We start from the raw sequence: 27,595 nt of genomic DNA, 5'->3' as shown, positions 1-27,595 counted from the left end.
CTTTTACTACCCTCATCTTTTTTTCTGAAAGACATAAACAGAGTAACATGGCATTTTTTTTAAATCCGTAAAAGAAAAATAATATCAAATCACTATTAAATCATAGACTGTACATAAATGATGGACCTGGCAGCATGACATCACCCACTGTTTTGAGTGTATCTTGCTTTATCACCCATTTCCTGCTAAATGGGAGCAACAATTTATAAAATGAATGACATGTTGTATAAAACAAGGTTTAAACAAGCATTCATTGAAGAGATCAATTGAGGAGTGGGATTTTTTTCTCTTTTATACTTGATAATCAGGCTTCTTTTTATCAGCCGATAGGAAAGAATGCTACATCAATTTAAAACACTACAAAAGAAGGACGTAAAAAATGAGACATCCTGCTTTGAAGCCTCGAGATGAACATTTCTTTATCACCATGTTGGTTACAAAAACACGGTGGTAAACAGGAAAGGTGGATCTGACTATAAACACCATGCACCCATTGGCTGATGATTTCTGATTGACAGGTCAATGATATGTCTTCCTGCTAAACGGTGTAAAACGGTTACGGTGGTCCCTCGCTATAACGCGGTTCACCGTTCGCAGCCTTCCTGTTTCACAGATTTTATTTGTGCAACTTTGCATGTTTGTTTTTTTTGTTGGTTTTTTTTGGGAAGTGCATTGTGTTCTGCGTCGTGATTGGCTGTAGACCACTGTCAATCAATCTCCTCGTGTCTCCAGTACAGTACAGAATGAGTTCAGCTTGTCAAATTTACATAAATCTTCGACCGCTAGCAGTGTGACTCTGAAGTGCTGCACTGTATGTTTGTAAGTTTTCTCCCCAACAAACACAACAATGTCGATTAAACATTTTGCACCATCAAAGGCAACCGTGGGGGCTTTGGTTTCATTGTATAATGCTGGACTTATTTTTCTACCAAGGTTTGAACTTTGAGAGTTTAAACAAGAGAGAAAATGTGAAAATGTTGATGCCTGTCTGAGAAAAGTGTATAAAGTGTGTAGTGTATAACAATAATAATAATAGTAGTTATAAAAAATAAAGCTGGCTACTTAATGGATTTCACCTATCACGGGTTATTTTTAGAACGTAACTCCCGCGATAAACGAGGGACCACTGTAGTACTTAAATTTTGTTACGTATAGATATCAAACACTGTCGATCACATCATTTTACAACAGTAACTAGAGTACGCTGCTGGTATACGGTTTGAATCAGACCTATCTGACAGACTCCAGTTTTTTCATGTAAACAGGGAGTCAGGGTTCTGTGCTGGCAGCTCTTTTTTTAACATTATACATGCTTTGTTTAGACAATATCATTAGGAAATGTTGCTTACATTTTTATTGCTATCCAGATGACACAAATTAATTAGTCAAACTACAGGAATGTCTTAAAGATACAAAGGTCTGGATTACCTCGAAATCCCTGTTTCTAAATTCTGACAAAACTGAGGTTATTCTACTCTGCCCTAAAAATTTAATGATGTCTAAGCAGATACTTACTCTGGATGGCACTACCTCAGCCTCCAGTAATGCTGTGAGTCATTTTTAATCAGGATATGCCCAACAATGTGCATATAAACAGGTATGTAGGACTGTGTTCTTTTATCTGTGCAGTATCTCTAAGATTAGAAACATCTTGTCTCAGAGTGATGCTGAAAAGCTAGTCCACCCATTTCTTCTAGGCTGGACTTTTTGTTTCCTTATTTTCAGGCTGTTCTAAAAGCTCGCTGAAAAGATTCTAGTTGATCCAGAATATTGAAGTACTGATGCATTCGTTTGTGTTTGTTCTTGCCTCTCTATGCTCTCCTTTTTCATCCCTTTTCTCCAATGTAACTGGTTGGAGCAGATGGCTGCCCCTCCCCCTCCCTGAGCCTGGTTCTACCGGAGGTTTTTTTCCTGTTCAAATTGAGTTTTTCCTTCTCGCTGTCTCCAAGTGCTTGCCCATAGGGATCTTCTGTAGGATCTTAACCTTACAACGTAAAGCACCCTGATGCAACTGTTGCTTTGAGTTGGTGCTATATAAATAATTAATATAAGTTAAAGAAAAATGTACTGATGAAAGATAAATTAATCTAAAACCTTCGTCTCGCTTCATTTGCTCTCCTTGCCAGAGAAGATGATCACAATACTCATTAGACTATTTTAGTGTCCCCCTTAAACACTTCATGTCCCATAGAGCAACTGATATGCTAAACATTATACAGTATACAAAACACACTGTATAACTAATGAAACTTCTTTGCAGGCTATTAAAAGACTTCATGACATTTTGCTTACAGACAGCAAGTCCCAATTTAAATGCAAATATTTGTGCTCTCACATGAAAAATGGTTATTTTATTTGTGTTGAGGTTTTTATGTGCTCATTAGCACAGCTAGGAAGATTTTTGAATCTGGTGTTACAGTCGTATCTATGGAAGCCCGTTTCCGCCACTAAAAAAAAAAAAAAAGCTAGTATCCATAACTCGAAATTTCGAGTTATTTTCTCGAAATTTCGAGTTATTTTCTCGAAATTTCGAGTTATTTTCTCGAAATTTCGAGTTAGCTCTGCCAATCAAAAATATACGTGAATGAGGTCGCTTTCTTGTTACCCGGAAGCATATGGCGCAGGACCGCGCACTCAAAAACGGATCCCAACAAATTAAAGTATGTTTGCTGATAGTAACACCATGTGATTCAGCTAATAACACAGGGATTTCATCATTTGTGAAGCCAGGCTGAAAACACTCAGCAATCTGTGCATTCACGACTGGATGTAATACCGGTAGCTTAGCTGTAGCATTTGTAGCTGAGGGCTTCAGCTTCCGGGTAACATGGAAATGACGTCATTCACGTAGATTACTGATTGGCAGCGCTAACTCGAAATTTCGAGTTGCTTTTCTCAAAATTTTGAGTTAATATGACGAAATTTCGAGATAATAACTCGAAATTTCGAGAAAATAACTCGAAATTTTGAGTTATGGATCCTTTTTTTTTTTTTTTGTGGCGGAAACGGGCTTCCATACGTATCAAAGTCTGCAGATTACAAAAAACTGGGGCACGAATCCACCAGCCATCACAAAATTTCACTGTATTTAGATTTTTTTTTAAAAAACTAAATGAAACATTAAAAAAAAAAGAAACTAATCAAAATAAATTAAAATTATCTACACTAAAAGACTTTAGTTTTAGGCTTTGGTGAATATGTTTATTGAGACTGGTATGACCACATGACAGTGAGTCAGCTCTGACTGTGTTTGTGTTGTACTCCAAACGTCTTCAAACTTGCTCCTGGCAAACATTAGAAATCAAAATGCTACACCCAACAGACTCTAAAGTGAAACTCGCAAACCCGAGAGAGAGAAAAACAACCGAAACACAACTGTGCTCAAAACAAACACTGTTGAGGATGTTGTGTAGAGTCTCAATGTAAACCTCGACAAGGTCTCAGTACAAGGAAACCATCGGGTCGCTAAACATGGATTCGGATTCCTTGGACTAATAAAACTGGGAATATGCTCAGTCATTGCTCTCCATCCAGTGCGAGAGAGTTTAATCAGATCCAAGTTGGTGGAGCACCTAAAATACAAGTTTACCTTCTCAATGCAGCAAGAAAGGCCCCAAAAAGTCTTAAAGACACACTTTCTGTCAGCATCCTTCAACACTGTCGCGCTTCCCAGACAGCGGGGTTGCCGAGTGTCTAATATGCACACAGACACTCCATGTACAACATATTGGTGCCTTTGAAACATTTATTCGAAGGAGATGTTTACATTGGCCAACATCCGTGTGCACACACCCTGCTCCTGCAACAAACCAGCTTACAAATGGAAAAAGTCCCTCTGGGCTTTAGAGCAAACTTTAGTTGAAGAGTGACTTAAGCTTCAGCTGAACACACCCTTAAACAATGTGCGTGTGCAGGCATGAGCGGAGGTGTTACGTATGGGCTTGCAACGGTGAAAAGCGTTCTCTGTTCCTGATGCAACCCTACTTGTGGCGAACTCGCCAATTTCAAGTGTTATGGCTGTGATTTACTAGTAACCAAGGAGACTGCTGCTCCTGTTCTGTATCCAGGTGATGGTGGGATGAGTCAGGCGGGCTCGCCCTAACGCCCTTGATTCTTACTTCTGCTGAGCTGTGACCCTGCACCTCAGGTGAAACACATGACCACATTATCAACAGACGGGATGCAAATTCTTATGGGAAATGAGATTCATAAATCTGGGAGGTGTGACTTCTCATCGCTTCCAGGTGTGCGGGAGCCCCACCTTAATCACAGGGAGGGACGCAGCGAAGCACAGCAGACGGGAGGGATCTAAAAGCCAAGAATTTGTGGAGGTACAGGTTTCCAACCTTCTAAGCAAGTTGAAAACAATCCTCTCCGGTGGTGCTTTTGGACCTCGTCCTTTTTTCCCCCCTCTTCTCCCTTGTGCTCATTTCTCTTGCTGGCAGAGAAATGAGCACATCATCAAGATAAGAGGTGCAGAACATCAACAAGAGTTTACCGCAGCTTGAACGTCAGACTGAGACTAGTTGAGTGTAATTCGGAGGAGGTGGATCTGCTTATACTTGCATCCCAGAGGATAAAAGGTAAGTGTATTCGATAAAGGTTGGGTCAGGCTTGTGAATCTATTTATATTTTGATTTGATGTCTAATAATAGACATCAAAATAATGTTTGGAATTGGTAAAAACCTCTGTAACCCCCAGTGAGCAAGTGATGGGGCAAAGTTGAGGACACGAGGCCTTTTTATCCTGTGCTAAAACTGCCAAAAAGGTCATATTTAAATCTCTGGTGCTGGAACAAAGACTCCACTGTGTAATGCGGGAAGTGCTCCTCAGCTATCACAAGTGACTATCTGACTGTCTCTCACCTCTAATCTTAACTGGTTATAACCAGCAATCGTGTTGTGTGACGGCGCTCGCTACGTCTCCTTTTCTGTCCCGGCCTCGCCTCCATGTTGCAGCTAGTTTTTCCTCCAAGCTTTGCAACGGCTCATTCATTTCCCTGCTTTGTTCTGGCATGTTTATACACTCCCTTCTCCTCCTGTGCTCTTCACACGAGCTACTGTCAAACCTCTTCTTCCTTTTGTCTCTTCCATGCTGTGACCTCTGTCATGTTAGCTTCCATTTCACCATGCTTGATTTGCAGACTTTTAATGCGTTTCGGACAAACTTCTCCTCCCGACTGACAGTTTTGCAGTCAAACATGCGTGAAATGTATTTTACTCTTTTTTGTTTCAGGATTAAAGACCTGCCACATCAAAGGACGGTTAAACAAAGGAGGACCGAATCCTCGTGTGGATTACTATAATGAATATGGCCCTTTCATCCAAGAACCTGAAATCCCTTTCTCCCCTCCTGTTCCTCTTTTATGCCCCTCTCACCTGTCTGTGCCAGTCAGCCAACAGCACCTCAACCAGTACCACAACCACCACCACAACAGTTTCCTCAAATGTTACATCCCTGATCGGAGTCCGAGGCTGCGGCAACGGGCTGCATCCCATGTACAGGTATCTGTGTGACCGCCGGGCAGCATGGGGGATTGTGCTGGAGACCCTGGCCACTGCGGGCTTCCTGCTAAGTATAGGGCTCCTCTTAACCCTGCTGATCTGGTCCCTGTGTGTCTGCATCTCATCCCGCCATTATCGAAAAAGCAACATCGGAGGCATGGTGGCCTCCATGTCCCTGTTCCTGTTGGCCACGGCGGGGATCTTTGGCATCACCTTCTCTTTCATCATCAGTCTCACCCCGCAGACGTGCCCCACTAGGCTGTTCCTCTTTGGCGTGCTCTTCTCGCTGGCCTTCTCCTGCCTGCTGGCTCGCTGCCTTGCTCTGTTGGGCTTTGCAGCAGCTCGAGGCTGGGGAGAGCCTGCTGTGGCTCTGGGGCTCTTCACTGTGCAAGTTATCATTGCCACAGAGTGGCTGATCATCGTGTTGGTCCGGGATAACAAGCGCTGCGAGTACAGCCAGGGGGAATTCGTCATGCTACTGATCTACGTCCTGTGCTTACTGGCTATCAGCTTGATTCTTTCCCTGCACCTCCTGTGCCGCAATTATTGCACTTACAGCTACAGCTACACAGGACCCATCAACCAGCAAGGGAAGCTGCACAGTGGGCTGGTCTTCGTCACACTGCTTCTCTCTGCCTGCATCTGGGTGGTGTGGATCACTATGTTCACCAAGGGGAACCCCGAGCTGGGCCGTCGGCCAAATTGGGATGACCCAGTAATTAGCATTGCCTTGGTAGCAAATGGCTGGGTGTTACTGATTGGGCATGGGTTGTCCCAGGTCGCCTTCTTCTGCAATGGGGAAGTGAAGTCCAAGGATCTCCCTTTGAGCTTTGCAGGATGGACCAGCCCCAATGCTGATATGCCAGGACTAGGAAGCCAGAAGGAGGGGAGAGACAATGGAAGTTTTGAGAATGACTTGGAGAACAAGAGAGGTGAGATGCTGTTGTGTTGATTAAAAAAAGTGTGACTTACAGTTAGATGATTTGGGACATAAAGATAATATGATTATTGAAATTATCTTTTGAAATTGACTATTTAAATCCTCACCGCATTCCTAACCACACCTGGTTGACTAGCAATCCAAGAGATATCTCATTTTCTTTGACAAAGACCTAAAAATACCAGTAAATATTCACATATGTACAATAGAGCTGGTAAACTAGAATTTTCGCATTTAAGGATTTATACTAAGTCACGTGTACGGAAGAATTCAGGATCGACCTGACAGTTTAAAAGATGTTCATCAGTACAAGCCTATTACTCTCATGACTTTATAGGATATGATGATTATTTAATAAAAGACCACCTGGGATCCACTCTAATCGGCAATGATTATTTCTTTTTAATCAATTTAATGCCCCACTTTTTTGCACTCCTCAAATCTACATCATCTAATAAAGTTTGCGTGCACCACAGATCCATAAAGGATGTTGTTTCATTCTCATTTTAAAGGCGCAAAACCAGGAAAAAAACAGAATAGACTAACTATGATCAATAAGGACACATTAGCCAAATGGCTTTCCTCAAACATGAGGTAAAAATGAACCCAACCTTAGAAAATGACTTCTGATATCTGTCAGCTCAGCTCTCACTGTGCGCCTTTACGATGAACGCATATAATGTATATAATTAGCTGACTGTGTAACGCGTCTCCCTTCAGGCCGGAGAGCTGAGCAATCGCTGCGATCGCCCTACGAGTCGGGATTCTCCATGACGGTGAGTACTGAAGGATAAACCATCCGACTCCTGCTGGTCCAACATTCAACAGTGTGACCTTTTAACTACGTGACTGAGCTATATTGTAGGATTAATTGGACTTTATCGAGGGTATTAATTGCAGCGATGTTTTGTGTTTCAGGAAATCGACACCGACAAAGATTACACCATTCCTCGCCCTCAGACTACCAACTACAATGAACCCTATGATGAATATTATGGACATGAATAAAACCTTATCTGAATAAGGCCTTACACACCTCATGGCCTAATTTGTACTTTAATGTGCGAAATGTAAATATTTTTAGTATTATAAGAAATGGTGTTTTAAGTGTGTTTGTAGGATTTAAAATCATATGTCGCCCCCAAAGAGAGCAGGCTCAGCAGCATGACTCATCTGCTTGAGTTTCATCATCGAGGCTGGACGGGTTCAGATAGTCCAGCTTTGTTCTGGCAAATCCACGGGGCGAATTCTCAACAGTGGGGCGTCTCAGTCACGGTGTGTGTGTTGCTACTCGGAGATGGCAGATAATAGCCCTGAGGTGACAGGAGGCGTGAAAGTGTCGCTTTGAAGGTGCCAAACTGCTGAGCAGAGACATCCACGAAGGAGCGAGAGGACAACTGAGAGGAACGAGAAGAGAGAACGAGGTGAGAAAGGAAAGGAAGGCGGGATCAGACGAAATGAGACAAGACAGGAGGAGATAGGACAGGAGATCCGTCAGCGCTGTGGGAGGGCTCGTGCCATCACTGATCAGCAGCTTCATATTCAAAGTTACGTCACAGTTACACGTTTCTGCAAAACAACTGGAGTGATGTAGAAAGATACAACATAGGCATCTTTTTTACCCCGTAACACTTTAAAAATACGGCCTGAGGCCAAGTGCGTAATTCCTCTGTGATTAAACGGAATGTCAATACTTTATTATAACGTAATTATATTTACCTACAAATACTTAAAGGTAGGCACAAAGGAATAAGGGGATAACAAATCAGGGTTTTACAGAAAACAAAGAAAAACTTATACTGCAAGTAAAGCTAATTAGTGTGTAAGTAATTTTAGTAAATTTAAGCAGTGCATAAGGCATTATGAGTAGTGCACAGATTCTGCAAATTTGATGGTATTTGTTTTTTCTTGTAAGGCAGAAAAGTCCTCAACACATTTATATTAGTAAAAGAAAAGCACAGTTGAATAACAGAACATCCATCCTGCAAATCAACATAATGAATATTAAATAAACAGGCAAGAAAAGCAAGATTAATCCACTCCATAATGCAGCCTGTGCTGAAAACTACAGTGTTTATGACATGTGATTTTTGTTTTTTTCTGTAAAAACCCAACTTGTTCTCACCTTATTCTAGTGTGCCTACCTCTAAGTATTTGTAACTAAATGTAATTACACTGTAACTTTAAAAAAAATGCACTAAAAGTCCATTCAATTACAGGAGAATTACGCTCTTAGTCACTTATTATAAAGTGTAACCTTTATTTTACAAATGCTTGCATAATGTGCTCAATAAAAAAAGACTTCTACATAAAGGATTTCGTTCTGTCAGAGCTCAGTCTTTTTTAATGTCCACTTAATAATTTGAATGCCTCCTTGCAGTAAACAAACACTTGTGTACAGGGAGCAGCCACCAGGGGGCAACGTCGTAACAAGTCATAGTAGATGACTAGGTAGATGTAAAACCTTTTTAGTAGCAACTATCATAGTCACGGTTTCATTTACAAGAGGCAGAATGTGCAATAAGAAATTCGTCCCTCTGTAATACACGGGAGAGAAGATGATTCAGTGTGCCATTTATTTTCTTGCCCCCTCCCTTCCTCCCTCCGATGGCCTGTAGTGATTTGCCATCCACAAAAGGTCAGTTCCCCACTTCAAAAGATGCAATCTCTCACACACCTCCTCCTCTGTCAGGCCTCTGCCTATTCTTCCAATTAGCCCAACTTCAATTACTCAGCGAGAGCATGCCATCAAATTGGCAATTGGCCTCTTGTGCATTAGTGCAATTAGCAGGGATATGAGGTTTCCTGCCACATCCAACCCATTTACGGCCATTAACTCTAGATGCAATTAAAGATTGTTCCAGTTTGTTTCCCCCTTGGCAGTGATGAGCAAGTTTGGAGGTGGTGGAAGAGCTTATCATACAGTAAATTTGGTCTGGAGGAGTAAAAACAAAAAGAAAAGAAAAGTCAAGAGTTAACTGCAACGTAGCACCGCTGAGCTGCGTTAAACGGTGGGCATGTGGCGCCTCCATCAATCACCCGGCTCGCGCCCCACAGAGGAGGCCACGTTTCTGGACTGTCTGAGCAGGGATTCTTTGGAAGCTTGTTATCTAAATATTGCAGCATTCAGTTGACTCCCCGACTTCTCATGTCTAATGAGAAACTCCCTTATCTCTGCTTGGTATAGGGTTTTGTTCTATTTAAAGCAAGCTCGCTCCTGATTGGATAACTTCACTTTAGACAAACACTGCAAAGAAAATGATAAGACTGACACAATCATGGGAAGGAAATAACATAATGGCTGCCAGCTCAACAAATCCAGAACCCTATCTGAGAATGTGCTCTATCACCTCCTGATAACTGTGAGGTAAGAGGGTCACTGCATCAAGAAGAAATGGGAGTCAGTGAGTGCCTTCAATTTCTGAGGATCCTTCAAAGTGTTTCTTTAGACAATGCCTGCCTTCTTCACTCATTCTCAGCTCAGTCCTTTTAAAAAACAGAATTTGTTTAGTTGAATCTATGAAAAATAGATAACATAGATAACAGTGTCCTTAAAAATGGACAAGTGGAGGACCAAAGAAGTGGCAAGGCTTGTAAAAATATATACGCCAGATGAGCAGTATGTGAAAGTCAGGTCCTTGAGACATATGAAAAAAGATCCAGACATGATGCAGGACCTGAGAGATGCATCTAGCCCTTCAGTTGATCAGTCTGCTGTTTGTGAAACGAGGGAGAAAAAGCTGAGGTCGCCAAAATACACAAGAACCTGACTGGAAATCAGTGGCAACTGGTCTGATGGAGTGATGGATCCAAATTTGACATTATTGGTCCAAATTGTTAATATGCAGAGAGGTCATCAGGACAAATGTATAACAGAGAGTGTCTACAGCCGGCCGTGGCTCTGACATGGTTGGGTTGCATTTCAGCCAGTGGTGTTGGAGCTTATCAAAGCTGAAGGAAACTGTGGATGCAGAAAAGTGCCACGAGATTTAGATCAAAATGTCTGATTGGCAACAGCTTCATTTTAAAGCACGACAATGATCCCAAACAGACTGCCAATGCAGTAAAAGCAGACCTGAATAGAGAAAAACACAGTGGAGCACCGTCAGTCATGGATTGGCCTCCCCCAGAGCCCGGACCTCAACATTACTGAAGCAGTGTGGGCTCATGTTGACAGAGAACAGAACAAAGCCAACATCCCAAGACGACCTTTGAATATCCTTCCATAAGCCTGGAGAACTATTCCTGAAGACTACTTAAAGAAATGACAAGAAAGTGTTGAATAAAGGTGGTCACACCAAATATCGACTTTCAAGCTTGTTAGAATCGTACAAACTCTGTTTTTGCCTTATAGACTGTAGTTACATGTATGTTTTCACAAGTCACTGCACCTATTTTGAATTTCCTAGCAAAATATTTAAAAACAGGAATGAAGGACAGCTCAAAACTTTTGCATAGTACTATATGCAATTCTCAAATTTGGATGTTTGGGGAAGAAAAAGTTCCTGGCTTCAGATTGTGATGCAGAGTGGATGTAAAGTTGATTCGGTTGCAGTTTTTAAACAGAGCTTAAATGTGTTTTTCAACCCTCAGCTTCACGCAGCTCTCTCCTGCACTTCAGAAATAATGCACAGCAAGCATCTCCAGTTTCCAACCCACCTCTGTGCACTTTAAGGAACTGCAGCTCGGAAATTACTCAGGATTTGCTTAGTTTCAATAAATACACTAAATTTACTGGAGGTCATGTGGGAGCAGAACTGGGTGATCGTTTACGGAGCGAGAGGCAGGTATGAGTGCGAGGGCCTGCGACACTAAAGGCCAGAAAAGCTAATAACAAATCAAAGACGGGTATAAAAACCAAACAGTTTATTATTATATACATTCAATAATAATGAAGAGAATAAACAGAAGGCAGACACAAGAATGGCAAAATAAAACATTGTGAGAAAATACAAGTCACTTACTTAATTTTTTAAAAAAAAAATCACTTGGATAAATGAGCCTTTGAGAGCATGTGACAGGGAGGAGGAAAGGGAAAAAAACTTCACATGCAATTTAAACCCATTTATTAAACTGCTGTACAAAAACTCCCACTGGGCTGACTTCTTGAGTGCAGTGCAGGGAGTCGGGGTGTGGGGTGGGGGGCATCGGCAGCCAGCAGCTGAGGATGACTTTTGTTTTCAGTCCGTGTTCCTCGAGCGCACCTGTGCGGTTACTTCGCAGCTTTTCAAAATAGGATTAACTCCCAATTAGAGGAGGCAAAAAACCAAAACAACAACAACAACAAACAAACAAACAAACCAAAAAAAGCAAGTGAAAGCAGCTGCGCCGCGGTCGCTGCTCAACAACGGCGCCGTGACTGCAGCTTGTTGCCAGCTGGATGAGCGAGGCGGAGAGCTTTCTAAATGAGCATCTCTGTGGGCAGGTTCATAATAATAACAACACTAACACGGCTCTGCGCAGAAGCTTTTCACCGGGGTGGACTAATGCTGTTACTCTTAACATTTTAAGGGTTTTAATCTAAAAAAAAAAAAAAAAAAAAAAACACAGGGGGGACAGACAGGTGATTACCATGAGGACCACACAGCAGAGAGCATAGATAACCCAGGTGGACTGAAGTGGACTGGACTGCCCCCCCCAACCCTCCCCCACAATCCAGACACTGTGCAGGGCCTGAACCAAGAGCAGCCGTCACTGCTGTCACCCCGCATCACACATCATCCCAGGTTCTCTCTCTTTCTTACTCCCCCCGCTGTGTAAACACGCCACGCTCCACCTCGTCTTCCTCCTCCAGCACTGCGATTTGAGTTCATGCACAAAAAAGAAAAGAGACTCGACACCCTTCCTCTCTCGCAAAAAGCATGCATGCATAGCAACACTTGTGGTAATACTTGTAAGAAAAACAAAAAAAACAAGGAGGTAATGCTCATCAAAAATACTCATTGGACCCACTGCACACAGTTTCACAATCATACAAAAACAAAATACCCCCCCACCCACCCTGTCCTTGCACTGTACTACCCCGCCTTCCCCCCAAAGAAAGGAGCAGAGTGAGAGGGAGAGACAGTGGGGGACGCTGTGATTCTGTCAGCTGATGATTAATGGCTCAGCTTCTCACCTTCACCAACACTGCCACAAAGTCCCTTCACTGACCGCCCACACATTGTTTCATTGTTCAAAAAAAAAGGTGAACACTGCTGGGCCTCTGGACCCCTTTTGACATCGTGCCGCCCCCCACCCTCCCCTCCTAATTTACTTTTTAATTTGGCCCTTCATGAAAATGCACTTTGAAATATCCTCTCGGTCTACCTGCCTCTCCGTGCATCCCTCATGACTCCATCTGCTCTGATTTCCCTTGTCTGCAGCAAACACCTCTGCATCTGCACTGTGTGCTCATGTGTTAGTGCAAAAAAAGAAAAAAAAGAAAAAAGAAACGCTAATAAATGACCCTTAAGACCAAATTAAACCCAGCAGTGTCATTATATTCTGCAGGCTGGATTAAAGGTGTATTCCCTGTCTTGCAGACATTGCTTTTATGACATTTCCCAGGGGTGCTGCTACGACGCTGTACAGCTTCAACCCACACATTAAAAAAAATAAAAATTACAGCTAAAGAATAAAGTAAAGGCAGAAAAACACAAAAATAAAAACAAAATACACAAGGACACACAAAAAAAAGAAATGTGCTTTCCTCTGAAAATCTTTGGAACTGAAAAAAAGGCAAATAATAGCAATAACGACAACAACCACGTGAGAGTAAATGCAGATGCAACACATACAGGTCCTGCTGTGCCTTCAGGTGCACCAGGAAAGCTTTGAAAGTATTCAGAGTGAACCATCCCAGAGAGCATGATGAGGGGCCTAAGAGTTACATAATGATGTGAAAACCTAGTGAAAACACTGCATATAAATAGAAACAAAACCGATAATGAATCCCGTCTCTGTGCTTCCCTGCACTCTCTGCTCTGCCGAGTCGAGATCACACACCATTTCCCGAACGACGGCCAGGAGGGATCGGCGTCCGTTCGACTGACAGGTTATTTGTTTCCCAACGCGGGTGGTGCAGGTGCTGAAGCTAGTTCCACTCGTGTCCTGTGGATCTTTTTGATGTGATCGGCAGGAACGTCTGACGGTTTAGGAGATAGAAACGAGTCCTTTATTTCTCCTTTTGGAAGAAGCAGACTTGAGGACGAGGCCTTTAAAAAGACGGTCGTGATGTCTCCATGTTGGAGTTGCACTTGCAGTAATGACTGGAGTATGTGCAGGCGAGCATTAAGGACAAAAACTCAAAATCACTGAGCCACGTGGTGTTTTTTGTTTGTTTTTTCCGACATGATGACACGTCTGCGGCAGGCAAAACAAACGAGGTACTGCAGAAAAAAAAGACCTTTTTTTCCTTGTCTTTTTTAAACAGTCTCTTTGTGTTTCCTTTTACATTTGGCCAGGACGTTTTAAACGTTAGAAAAATGCCCCCCCTCCCCCCCCAAAGACATGCCATATAAGTTCGAAGTTATTAAGAGAACAAAAAAAGTGGTTTCTGTCAGAAGTTTCCTCCAGCTGAAAGTTGGATGTTCCAGCGTGGCAAAAACAAGAATAGCTCCTACATCCTCTGAATTTGATTCTTTTCTTTTTTTTCAGTATTACATGATACTAACATCAGAGGGATGTAGGGGGGAGCAGCTCTATGTCAACGTAGTGTTTAAAAACAGAAGTACCTTTTTCTAGTATCATTTAGTGAAGTCTGACACTAAAGGAAAGTGTAGAGGAATCTATACTTGGTGTTTAATGTAAGAGTGTGTGTGTGGTTAGGTCTGACAGGACAGTGGATAAACTGGAAGTCTGGATATTTTTAGGGACAAAAAAAAAAAAAAAAAAAAAAAAAGATTTTGTAGTGTGCAGGATGTCATAGGAACAACAGCAGTCTGTCTCCTTCCAGGTCCTGTAGTGTTTTTTCTTAAAAAAACAAAAACAAGTCTAACAAAAAAGCATCCCAAACTGTGTCCTGTTGCTCCAGCTCTTTATACAAGGGATACACTCCTGGCAGTTTTTTTGTTTTGGGGGTTTTTGTCATCGTTTCCATGTCAGTGACGGACACAAAAGTACAGGAACTGAGTTTCAGTTGATGATGTGGCAATGACTTCTCTCGCCACAAGACAAAAAAAAGGGAAAAGAAAATAATAAAAGGGGTTGTTGCTATAATCTGCCTGCAGAAAAAAATGTAGGGGAGCTCCTGCCAAGCAAAGAGCCTGAAAAAGGGTTTTGGACCAAAGTGAAATTCCTTGGATGTGATTTGTGGTTTTAGTAAGGAGCAAACCTACTGTATCCAGCCCGGTATAAACTGGCCTGAAAGACACAGAAGGGACAACAGAGTCATGAAAGTAGACATATACACATAATTTAAGAAGAAGAAAAAAGTGCTGAATGCATCTATAAAAAGCTGCTATTACACCGCTTACAAGAAACGTACTGACTGAACTAGAATTCACCCAAGACCGCAAACGCCTCCATTTATTTGTTCTTCAGAAAAATTCAGTGACATAAATGCGGCGCGACATCTTGCAAAAAGATGGACGAGAAAAAAGTCGAGTGAGGTCACGACGTAGGATTTTCAATTCATGATTAACACGGTCAAAAAAAACCCACACAATGCTATCATCAAAACTACAATATTTCACTGTCAACACTTACACATTTTGATGCTCTCTTTAAAAATAAAACCCATTTATGGTCTTGATGGGGGGGCAACACATTTTATAGCTGGTTTCAAATATCAAAATATTTTATTTAAAAAATACAGCTGATGATTCTCCCAACCAATCACACCTCAGAGTCCCTGATTCTAGCTTCCTCATGGAGGCTTTTATCAAACTCACAAAGTGAAATAGCTAATAAATTGAATTGCAAAATTTTTATTTAAAAAAAAAAAAAAAAAAAAAAAAAAAGAGTCCACATTGACGCCACAACGTACAGATTAAATATCTAACTCCTCATTTTTTTCCCCAAGAGTTTTTCTTGTTCACTTACACAGATGTTTGTCAAATATCTCAGAATCACTGCATCGTGATAACTTCGTTATCTTATCCAAAACCCTTCAGTTGATCCAAAACACTGCAGTGACAAGAAAAGGCACATAATATTTGTCCTTCTCCTGACACACAAAGTCTTTAACAGTCAGGACCCATCTTATTTTAAAGACATCATACTATTATGGCGTTATTTTTGTGCCACTATTCTGAGCGCACGTAAAAAAAAAGTTTACAGGTGCAAGTGTTGCATTTTGAGGAGAAATTTATTGTATTTCGTCCAAAACTCAGGCATCTCTGAAAACGTTTAGAGCACTTTTGCAAATATGTGATGTCTTGATAAATCGAGCAGATATTAGAAGTTTACACAGCAACATTCTCACATGAAAATATCTTTAAAGTTTATTTTGTGACCCAGAAAGAGTAATATTTCAAACTCCGCCACTTTGTGTTCCTCTGCCACTGCCTCGTTTGAGCTTTGGATGAAATGCATTCTGGGATATTGCATTTCGTCATTCCGAGCTGATTGGAGACCAGAACAGCCAATCAGATATTTTTGCATCCAAGTCTGTGATTGGCTGGTTTTTGTGGCACAAATATAACAGTGTTCAGAAAGAGTTGAACGCGCACAGGCAGAAATGTTGAGAGCGTGAGCAACACATTGCGAGCAAGCGCAAATACAAAAACTGAGCGAGAGGAGCTGCTATTGTGTGTGTGTGTGTGTGTGTGTGTGTGTGTGTGTGTGTGTGTGGATAATAGCAAACACTGAAATACATTTTTTGCACGCAGCAATGAATTTTGTTCACTCAAATTCAGCTTTTCTTCGCTCAAAATAAATTTCTCCTCAAAATGCAACACTTGCACCTGCAAACTTTTTTTTACGTGCGCTCAGAATAGTGGCACGAAAATAACGCCATATACTATCACATTTTCCCAGTACACCACATGACCTTCATGCTGCAGGCTAACTTGGTGTTTCTAGAGTTTCTAAAAGTAGAATTTGAGGCAAAGCTTCAGCTTTCAGGCCCTTCTGCTGCTGAACCAGCTCCTATTTTGGAGTTGGTAGACTCTTGTTAAGATTAGTCTTCAAACTTTCAGCCATGGTGGATCAGGTGACCCTGAACCATCAGGGTCATACTGCTATAGGCTCAGACTGCTGGCTGACTGACTTCACGCTCCCCCCACTTCCTTTAAACAGGGAGTTCTTTGTTCCAACAGTCGCCTCATCAATAGATTGTTATGAGCTGGTGCTACATAAACAAAACTGAACTAAACTGAACATAATGTGTCGCACACCCAGTTATTCCATTATTCCCTCCCTACTGTTCTACTTATGTTGTAGAGCTTGTGTCCGTTTACTCACCATGGCTCCCACGCCGTAAGCAGCAGCCGCCGGAGCTAAAGCGTGGTATGGGTCTGTAGTGTACACCCGGCCATAACTGGGAACAAAAACACAAGAGATTACTTAACAAGGTCAAAATAAGTCTGGCAACTATGAACTTTGCTGTTGTCCTGTTTTGGAGAGCTTCCTTTCTAATCTCCCTTTGAACCCTAGCAGGCGGCCTAATTTTGAAACTTAAACGCAGGTTTAAAATCCACAGAAAGAATAAATGCATCTTTTGCAGTTGCTTCAGCACAAACAGAAGTGGACGATTACTTTTTTTACGCACAAAAATAAAACTGGTTGATGAGCATCTGTAGAAGAGCCCATTTTCAGTCATATATCGAAGTTATTTCCTCATTGTGCTACAACCCAGGCAACAGCAGCATTAATCCATCACACACTTTAAAATATATTTTATTTCTATCCAGTTAAAAGCTTCGCATAGGCCAACAGCACGTCAGCTAATGCAAATCAGCGTCCTGCCATGCAATACCTGTGCGCTGCCTGACATTAACCAGCCTGCAGAATTCGATTAACTCTAATAAAATTAAATGAATGAAAAGCGGATGAGGGGAAAGTCCTGGTACAGTCAAATGATAATTCTTCATGTCAACATTTTATTCTTTCCCCTCTTTCATCTTTTCTGGCTCTCCTGCGCACATAAGGAGCCACACATTGTGCAAACATTGGCTTGAAAGTGCAAATGCTCCCCCCACTGCGTCCCAATGACAAAAACCCTCAGATACAAGATTACATACAACTCTTACTGTTATCTTATCAAACTGTTATCCAACATAAGTGAACCTTAAATCCCCAAACTCGATTAAAAGTTTTCTCTCTTACTCAAAAAATAAAAAATAAATAAAAAAGCCCCTAAAACACAATGAAGGATCAGAGCCTTTCAGAATATTAACGCTTCACCTCGGGAGCTCTGCCGTACAGTTTAGCGTGTCTACGTGTATATTTGTGTCCTGCCTTGACCTCACCTGTCACTGTAGGCAGCAGCTGCAGCGGTTGCCCCGGTTACAGCCGCAGGCTGGGCGTAGCGATAAGCGGCGGCGGCGGCTGCAGCAGCAGCCGGGTAGCCTCCCTGAGAGAGACACATACAGCAGAGCTAACTCGCACGCCTCTGAGGAGGAAGATACCTGAGCTACGGTGTGTCAAGGAGGAGGGGCGGGAGAGATGCAGCAAACTGACATTTGGTGCAGAAGTTACGAATACTTTCTTCTGTGTATTCAGAGCACAATTACTTTCTTATCGTCTACGATAAACATACAGTTTGTGTCAGTATATTGCATATGCATAGGGGGAAAAGGAGGAGGTGGTGGGGCGTGATGGAGGAAATGTTTTATCAGTGAGACAGGGAGAGGAAATTGGACTGTCGAAGTCGAGTTAGATTGTATTATTACCGCTACGGGAGAGGGGGAGGTAAAAAAAACAAGTAGTGGAAGATAAAATGCGCACACATCTGAGGCCGTATAGAAACCTCAGTGTCTTGGGAAGATTAAAGTAATGAACAGATACATCAAGAGGACTCCTACAGCTCTAAGGACACTAACGGATGCTAGTGTTGCATTTCCAGTGGTGATGGAGAGTATTTGCTTATGACAAAAACAATATTTGTTATTAGAAGTGTTTCTTTTGCATGGATTTAGAACAAAGACAACAGAGAGAAAGACTGAAAAAAGAAGGAAACAAAAAGGTCACACACACTGACACACCCACACAAGCCTAGACTGACACTAAAATCATCTCCTTGCACTGAGACTGCATGCATGACCCAAAATTACAATCCAGACCTCCTTAAAAAAAGAAAAACAAATAAAAAGAAACAAAACAATCCCACTGCATTTGGACCTGATCAGAATGGAGAATATCCAATCACAACAGAAACATCCCAGCATTCTCAGCGATGGCTACGAGACACGGACCAGAGGGAGGCAGGTGGGGTACAAAATGTTTATTAGTGGGAGAGAGCAAGGCTTTCTGGGTAAGTGGAGGGAAAGAAGGAGCAGTAAAACAGCACGCCGGCATGCAGCAGCTGATCAGCACATGCTTCAATAATCATCCTGGGGGTGTGCAGTTAATTCAGGAAGAGACCATGTTCTCCATTTCAGCTTGAGCCCCCTCTGGGCAGAAGGCTTTCAGGGCACTGACTAACGTTCACGGGACACTGCTGTAAAATCACAGCCTCAGATTTAGAAACAAAAAGATTACAACACAAGGGACTTCGAGTTTATGATAATCTGATAATAATAATAATATGGTAGCATCCAATTGGAAATATAGTTTGTGTTTTAGTTTTTGGAAAACGCAGTACAGTCAAAGGTTTAGATATACTTGCAAAAGACATCTATGGTATATTAAAGCAGTACTGGGGCAATTATTTCTGCAGCCAAGTTTAAATAAACCTGATTATGTGAAAGCATATATTAAAACAACATTTCTGAAACAAAGTAGCACTAGAGTATCTGCATTCACCGCCTTATGGAAAAGGTGCAAAATACAATGATTTGTAAATCATTTACGGCTTATTTTCGATACAAAACATGAAATACTGAAACTGGGGAATGTTGCACCATGCTGCATCACCTTGTCCTGTAAAAAAAAAAAATGTTTTGTGTCTGGACTGCAGGGAGGTCAGTTTAGCACCAGAGGGGTGTACTATGAACCATAATTAGTGGCTTAGTGGGCCACGTCGAGCTCCGAGTATGCTTTAAACTACATTTTGCACCATATACTGAGTAATTACTCGACAGATGCTGTACTTACTAAGCCACTAATCTACCTCGTTAGCTGTGAGATATTCCTTTAGTTGGTTTTCTAGCGTTACACAATTTTTCCAATCACTTGTTGTACCTGCTCCAAAACAAAACAGAAAAGTTTCTTGCCTAAAATTCAAAACTACAAACTTTTCAAACTACATCTCTCGGTTTCCTTTTAAATCATTTACAAATCATTGCACTCTTTTATTTGCATTTTAGGTCAAACTTTCTTAAAAAAACGAGTGATGCCAGGTCAAAAAACAGAAGCACAGGACAACCAGATGTCTGCTTGGTGGTGATGTGGAGGGGGAAATCTCAGCAAACCACTTCCTGCTGAGTTATGATCTGAATCACTAGATTCAGCATGATTTTCACTGAGTAAATTAGAGGCCTCAGTAGATTAAAATAAACAATAAATAAAAAGGGACATTGCTACCATATGAGCATGCTCAGTGCACGCCTCAGCCCTTGCCTCTGGTTTCAAAATAGCACGAGTCAGTCTCATGAGGTTAACCTGTACTGTACAGTCATGTGAAAAGCAGCGTTGTTTACTGGACTCTATGCAGTGCTGTGAAATGTTCAGTGTTATGCTTCCATTAAAGCCTGGATTATAAGCCGCTGGCCGAGAAGTTATACCTGTTATGCTTCTGGGCGCACGTGTAGTTGGTGTGTTGAGATGTAAATTATCCATGGATGAGTCTGCACAGGCCCTCATGCCAATCATGTGATGATATTCAAAGTTTGGGTCTATGCATTTGTGAAATAGTGTTACATCCCAGTTAGATTGCTTTGTATTTGTGTGTGGATTGAAACGTGCTTGTGAGTCCTCAACAGTTAAACACAAATCACTCATTTGTGCACGTTTGTAAACCTTTTGAGGCAACTTTGTCTCCATATAGATTTTTGGCCATAATCCACAGCACCACGTTTTGTGAATTGGGTTTCTTTGCACCGTGGAGTCACAGAGTCACTCATCACAGGAAAAGGAGCAAATCAGCAGAATGGCTGAAAAAAAGAAGTATGAGCAAAACGCCTGCAAATCTAGACGAATAAAAGCAACGTTGTGAAGAAAAACAGGCCAAAATTCCTCCACGACGATGTGAGAGCCTGATCTCAGTAAACAGCTAAGGGCAAACAGAAAACGATCCAGTTATTGCTAAAGTTGGCGGTTTTCTTCACAGGACTGCACCGAGTGAAAACTTCTCTTTTCTACATGACTGTAGGCCACTGATACTTACTAAAAATACAGTCAGCTTTTGTAGCTTATTTTTGACCAGTCTGAGTTGTCCTTGTATCTACTGAGGGATCTAAAAAAGAACATTAAAAAAACCCTCACTTGTTTTTCAAGTGACATAAAAAGTCGATTTCCTGCCGTCTCAAATAAAGAGCAGCTGTAGAAATAATTAAGGAGCCCAAACTGCAGTGATATAAGTGTGTCTGACAAGTGAATGCAAACATTTGACCAGAACTTTTACAACTGTATGCATACTGCCATCTTTTCCAACACGAGAACAAAATAAGAGCAGGTGTCATTTTCCACCAAAACTAGCCAACCAGACAAAAGAGACCAGGTTCTCTTTTGAGCAGGAAGAAAAGCACTCCATACAATTTAGTACTTTTAGTTAAAAAACAAAACAAAAACAAAGCTCTTTCCCACAACTGGAAAAGCAAGAACAAAAAAGAAAAATCAGTGAGTTAGTAAAAGAATAAAGCAAAATTCAAAGCAGCGGTAATTTTTAAAACAACTAAAAGACAACATGTTCCAGATCAGATCAGAAGATGATTCATAAGATCAGAGGAGGTAGTACAGTAAAACAATGCACACTCAGGGTTTGGTGTTGAGTTGACCCTACCTGAGGCAATCTGGGACTAAGGACTGAGTCCTGAAACACTAGTCTATAGAGAGAACAGAAACAACCGTTGTCAACCTGGATGCACACACGCACGCACACACTCATTCACTGACGCACGCTGCCGCATCCGCCTACAGAGCAGCCTTTGTAGTGGTGTTGTGGATCCCATCACACGATGTCATTTATTCAGTTTTATTTCATTTTTAAATGAACACAGCTGGTGCTCAGTTGTGTGATAACCAGCACATTTGTCGACGAAAAACAACGCTCATGCACAAAAGACAAAGGACCTTGTGCAGGTATGTGGCATGTCGTGCTTCTAAAGAGTTCTCACCATTCACCATTATGGAGGCAGCTCTGTGCAGCGCATGACCGGACACACATGCAGAATCACCCCAAGAAGAAAAAAAAAGAGCAGGAGAAAGCCGTGAGGGGAGGGACAGAGATGGTGTGTCGGTTGGAGGTGAATTTACTTACATATAAGTCTGCGGCTCCGTAAAACCCATCCTGATACACCACGCTGAGAGGAGGAGGAGAACATGGGAGGGGGAGAGAGAGAGAGAGAGGGGGACAGAGCGGAAGAAGAGCAGGAAGTGGAGGGTGCAGTGCGAACAGAGTGGTGCACGGTCCCAGAAACCCAGGGTGGATGGAGGTCACAACACAGCAAAATAGAGAAAAAGAGGGATCAGGTAGAGAGAGGGAGAAAAGGGAAGAAAGAGGGAGAGAGAGAGAGAGAGAGAAAAGTAGTTATTTCACACCCATGCAGCATGCAGAGGAAATACAAGTTCCATTTAAGCTCCACAACTGCATCTCAAAAACATTAAACAATACACTCGTGGGGCTAATACATAAAGGTTATTGAACTGAAATGAGACCATAAACGGCTATTGCTCCCCAGCGAGTAGAAAATCTGGCCAATAAAGGCCATTTTGAATAGATCGTTTTATGAGGAACGATGTCTGGGAGGTGTAGTTTTCAGTGGAGCACGTATGGAGAAGGTATTTCCTGCATCCCTCACCCACCCCACGCACAATTTCATCTCGTTTCGCTTTATTTAAATGTCATGTACAGACAAGCCACCGGTCAATTTGGCTTTGAACTGAATACGATCGCAGTCGCAACCCCCATTAGCCAATCATCGCAGCACAGCAACAACATGCACAGTGCACACACACCGAGGGAACAAAAAACGCAAAAACAAATCATGGTAAACGTGAATAATCTAAAGCAAATCTGTGCGCAAGGTGACTGCTGCTGTATAATGTCTGCATGTGGTCCGTGTGTGTTTATGCAAATCTGCTGACGGTAGGATCTATGTGTTTATTCAAATGAGGCTTCAATGGTGCAATCCCATCAGTGTGTCACACTCCACTGAATAGCTTGTAAACGGACTGACAATGTGCCAGTTGGACTGCTGAAGAGAGTGAAGTGTGAATAATGTTTGAGCATGAGGAGTGAATGAGCACAGCTGTGTTAAGCAGAGACCTGGTCAAACAGAATTTGGAAAATGACTCATGAGGTGATGCTCGGCGGATTTACCGAAGCACTAAACAAAACAGATCCTGATTTTTTTTTCTATATCCAGAATGAGCTTCAACAGCAACAGCTCTTGTTTATAAAGAGGCAGGTTATCCTCACCCAGGATAGGCAGGGATGGCAGGCTGCGGCACAGCGGCCCGCACAGCACTGTAGACGGGCCGGCCTCGGCCCCGGAGGTGGGCACCGCGAAATGCCGCTGCCGCTGTTGTGGCTGCTGCTGCTGCTGTAGGGTAGGGAAACCCTGGAACTGTAGGCGAGGAAGCAGATAAAGAGGACAGGAGAGGATTAAAGGAGGAAAGATGACAACCCAGGTAGGAAATGGGATGACAGTATATAAAACAAAGTGACACTCGGAATAAATTGAAAGAAAGGCAGAGGAACATTCCAACTATAACACAGAGGACTGTATCAATAAAACTGTCAGTGAGGAAGAATGCTGGGTGAGCAGTGCATTAATACAGATTAACAATCACAGTGTGACTAAAATGTAAAGTGGGGCTGTCACTCTACAGCCAGACAGACCATTTTTAGTGTGGCTTGAAGAGACAGAGATGGGCCTTACCTGCGTAGATCTCTGGTCCATACATAGCTCCCACCACAGGACTCAACTTCCACCCTGCTAATAGTCACACAGAGAAGGGAAAGAGCAAATGATAAACAGGAGCCGTCTTTAAAGTGTTAATGCCTGTCGCATGCATAGTGCTACCCCTCAGCGAATCAGTTAATGAGTTTGTAGCTTTTCCCTTTAGTTTGTTTTCTTTTACAAAAAAATGCATCACTACAAACCACGTTCAGTCAGATTATCAGGTGTGTCTGAGGCAGGAGAAACAAAAGTAAACGTGGGGAATATGGATTCATTTTACAGCTTGTTGCTAGCTCGCAATGACCGTTTGTACACTCTGTGCATTTATGGTAGCTGCTGCATCCCAGAATGCAACGCATACCTCGCTATCACTCAAACTTGCAGGTTGCTGGTTCAGCTCGCTTTCACACTGTAAACAAACCATACAGACCACCACCTCTGATGCATCTCGGTGCAGTTGTTTTGGTCTATACCCGAGTGCCAATTTGTTCGCATCTGCTCAAACGACCCCGCAACAAGTAAGAAAACTGTGCCAGAGTCCGATTCAAATGGACTAAAAACCAGAATAAGAATAAGAACGCAGAGCTGGAAATGAACTTAATGGACTGCGAAGCTATAAACTATTCTCCGCATGTACCTATGATGTTTGTATTTTTAGACAGGCTTGGGTTCATTGTTTGTGCACATCACAGTGTGTGTTACCATAGGGTAGTGTGCTGAGAGCTTCTCCATTAGGATAAGGGCTGACCATCTTCTTGTTAGTCATCACTCTGGCGGTGGCGTTATTCACCTGGGGGATGGAGGAGCCAACAGTCAGAGGCACAGACACAACAGCTCAGCAGAGGAAAAGTAGCACATAGTCTGAAATGTAAATCTCAAGGCCAGGGCTGATATGCGTGGTGTTTTGTACAGTAGATTGAAAAAGCCTGCTGCTGTGTTGAGTTATTATAATAGTCTCTGCTCATCGTGTGGCTGACTTTGTTATTAAAAAGGAAATAGCGGTGTCATTTGGGATTATGGTTAAGCAATTTAGTTGTGCCAACATTGTAGCTTATCTTCTTCCCCCAATCAGCCTTTCCTAGTCTGCCACATTTCTTTATTATAATAATTATCATCAAAATGCACCCTTGAAGGTCAAACAATATTTTCTTCTGCTGGCACCACATGTTAAATATTGTGCACATTATAGAGAAATCTGCCTCTGCAGAATAATGAAACACAACATCACAGGCTGGAAAATAAAAGTGAGTGCTGCTGCATTTCATCAGCGACGAGGCTGCTGACTCTTGTTTATGTAGCACGTGTATGTCTGTGTGTATAACTGGATGGAGATTGTTAGGGGACTTTTTAGTCATCATGCAATAAAAAGCAGGTTGCCCAGTAGAGATTTAGTGATTCGCTATGAACAGATACAAGGAGTGCCACTGGTGACACTGGTTGTATTGTTGATGTGCGCATAAACAGGGGTGGGGATACAGCAAAGGAAACTGAGCTGTACTTATTTTTTGGCAAGTACTGTGGCTTTTTCTTCTTCTTCTTTTTTTTTTTTAAAGGGGCGTGCGTGTTCTGTGCATGCTCACTGACATTTCAGACTAATGCTCCGGCCTTTCAATCCAAGACGGCTGATAATCTCCTCTCTGAGCTTCAAAGGCTTCTACTCCGGTCCCTTGATCTATCCTCATCTTCCTTTGATGGGCTTTAAGAGAGGGAGATTGTAGCTCCCTGTAATAACCCATACAGTCCAAGTGTGCTGTTGAAGTTGCACATTTGACTGTGTGGCAAGCTAAAGATTAATGACCTTTTGCCCAGCGAAGAGCCTCTGCTTGTGTGTGTGAGAAAGAGAGAGAGCGAGAGAGCTTGAGGAATGAGAGTGCTTGTGTGCGCATGCACGCTTCACTCCAATTTATAAGACCATTAAGGCTGCCTTTCGCATCGCCCCTCTCGGTGAGTCATGTTCTTTATCTGCAGAGCTTCATTCAAATGGAAATGAGGTTTACCTCATTTTTCCCTCATTGCAAATGACAAGGTCAGTGGCAAATGATTCAATTAGCCAGGCCCGGCTACCTCTCTCACACAACTGTGTGCTGGTGTCTGAGTGGAAACATTCTGAAATCTCAGTTTAGTCAATGAATCAAATTTATGCAAACGTTTGTGTTACAAGAGGGAAAATTTCCCAGAGGCTTTAAGCCTGAAGGTAACACTACACTTAAGGCCATTATATAGCGAGCGCACTGCAAAAAAAAGCGACACAAAACTTTTTACTATATGTATATTCAGTATCAGTGTGCTTTTTGACCTACAGTGCACTTTTTGCCAAATACAGTGATCTGATTTGTCACTGTTAGAAAAATGCTTCAAATTCATCCAGTGAAATCACGCGGTCGGTGTGAACGTTTCAATTATGAATAGACGAGTCTAAAAGATATCTAGCACAATATATTTGGATGGATATGCTGTGTGCAAAGGCCTTTACCCTGTAGCAACGGAACATTTAAGCTACTCTAATAATCTATTTGTTTACTGAGGTTTTGCAAGAAATGTGACCTCTAACCATGTGACGTTAACTTGTCTGCCATTTTGGACATGTGACAATCACGTTGGCAGTGTAGGATCAGGCCAATAAGGCCTAGAGTTAGATCCACAACCGTCTCACAGCCAAACTCACAGGAGACAAATGAGCATTTCCCAGTTCAAAAAGTTTTGAACACCTTTTGAAACGTGTTTGTTGCTGCATGAAGGCAAAAACTTTGCCATTTCCGATTAGCACTTTTTCAAGTTTAACTACCACGTAGCTGGTGGTTAGCCAGCATTTGCAGACAACCATGAAAACCCGCCGAGAAATGCATCAATCTCTTAGCAACCAAAGCAATCACAGGGTGTTTGCATCTGAAACATAAAGGAAGCACAGCCAAATCAGTCGGGGAATACAAATACTGGTTGTATCACATCCAATAGGGCAGACAAATCTTCGTTTTTCCATTATGTGCATGACATTGCATGAGAAATCTAAATATATAGCTATTTTGTGTGTGTGTTTGTGTGGTTTGTGTCATGCGCAATTAATGAAACTGGGTAAACGATCGGCAGAAACACATGCAAATCAGCAGAGACCAATACGGAAGGCAAATCTTAAGTGTTAATGATTAATCAAACATTCATCCTTTCTCAGCCCACTTTTGCCCTCCCAGTCGGACCCGGACAGTAAAACCAGACAAAAACAAAGTCACATTTCCATATGAAACCAAACTTGTGGGGTTTACGTACCTAAAAAGAAAATAGTTTTAAAAATAAAATTCAAAAGAGAGGGGGAGAAAGAGTGGGGTAAAAAACATTTGTTCGACAAAATTAATAATCATATAACACAGAAATTACACGCAGCCAAATACGGGCGCATCACATGACCAAGAGTGAGTAACAAACTAAAAAAAGAAAAGAATGAACAAAATTTAAAAAAAAAAAATAAAAAAACATTTTAAAAAAGGAAAATTTCAGCCAATCAGCAAGCGTCGGATGCAGCATAGAGACCAATCAAAACAATCGCAGCACTCCCACACCAAACACGTACGAGACAAGGATGGAGGTTAAGAGTACGGGATGCAAAAGTGAGGAGTAAAGAGATAGAGCCAGTCCATGTACGAAATAAACAGGAGAACGAAAAGATGGAGTGAAGAAAAACGAGAACAAGGGAGAAATTTTTACATGAGCAACACACACACAGAAAAAAAACAAACTAAAAACAATTACTCTTTAAAATAAAACATATATATATACCAAGGTGCATCATTCAAAAAAAGCAATCAGTTTTGGTGACCATTCTCCTGAAAAATCTCACTGTATGTGGTGGGTTGAGAAACAGAGCACCAAAGGATGGAGGGAGGGGAGAGAGAGAGAGAGAGAGAGAGAGAGAGAGAGAGAGAGAGAGAGAGAGAGAGAGAGAGAGAGAGAGAGAGAGAGAGAGAGAGAGAGGAGGAGAGAGAGAGAGCGAGAGGAGGAGAGAGAGAGA

General features: G+C 42.0%; 2 protein-coding genes across 11 annotated transcripts in view; one reads left to right on the top strand and one right to left on the bottom strand.

The window, feature by feature from the left end:
* The first annotated feature begins 4,258 nt into the window (after positions 1 to 4,258).
* Positions 4,259 to 8,761, top strand: LOC101472374 (retinoic acid-induced protein 3). The gene is made up of 4 exons (XM_004563013.5): positions 4,259 to 4,583; positions 5,237 to 6,437; positions 7,166 to 7,221; positions 7,364 to 8,761. The coding sequence occupies exons 2-4, from the start codon at positions 5,306 to 5,308 to the stop codon at positions 7,451 to 7,453; spliced, it is 1,278 nt and encodes a 425-aa protein (XP_004563070.1). The 5' UTR covers positions 4,259 to 4,583; positions 5,237 to 5,305; the 3' UTR covers positions 7,454 to 8,761.
* A 2,535-nt stretch (positions 8,762 to 11,296) lies between these two features.
* Positions 11,297 to 27,595, bottom strand: part of LOC101471904 (RNA binding protein fox-1 homolog 2) — a 55,432-nt gene continuing 39,133 nt past the window's right edge. For 4 of the 10 annotated variants that reach the window (XM_012922352.4, XM_004563011.5, XM_076882973.1 and 1 more), the window contains 7 exons: positions 24,295 to 24,382; positions 23,572 to 23,628; positions 23,109 to 23,256; positions 21,948 to 21,990; positions 17,839 to 17,942; positions 16,832 to 16,907; positions 11,297 to 14,788 (listed from right to left, as the gene is read on the bottom strand). In XM_012922352.4, coding sequence (XP_012777806.1) covers positions 14,744 to 14,788; positions 16,832 to 16,907; positions 17,839 to 17,942; positions 21,948 to 21,990; positions 23,109 to 23,256; positions 23,572 to 23,628; positions 24,295 to 24,382 — 561 coding nt within the window. In that variant the 3' untranslated portion in view covers positions 11,297 to 14,743. Of the gene's footprint in view, positions 14,789 to 15,469; positions 15,554 to 16,831; positions 16,908 to 17,838; positions 17,943 to 21,470; positions 21,514 to 21,947; positions 21,991 to 23,108; positions 23,257 to 23,571; positions 23,629 to 24,294; positions 24,383 to 27,595 lie in introns of those variants that run through there. The other 6 variants (XM_076882972.1, XM_076882974.1, XM_076882971.1 and 3 more) reach the window with 6 other exon arrangements.

This window comes from Maylandia zebra, linkage group LG4 (assembly GCF_041146795.1).
Source record: "Maylandia zebra isolate NMK-2024a linkage group LG4, Mzebra_GT3a, whole genome shotgun sequence".
NCBI classification, from domain to species: domain Eukaryota; kingdom Metazoa; phylum Chordata; class Actinopteri; order Cichliformes; family Cichlidae; genus Maylandia; species Maylandia zebra.
The sequence above is the reverse complement of the archived record's forward strand: the minus strand, read 5'-3'. Positions and strand labels throughout refer to the sequence as shown.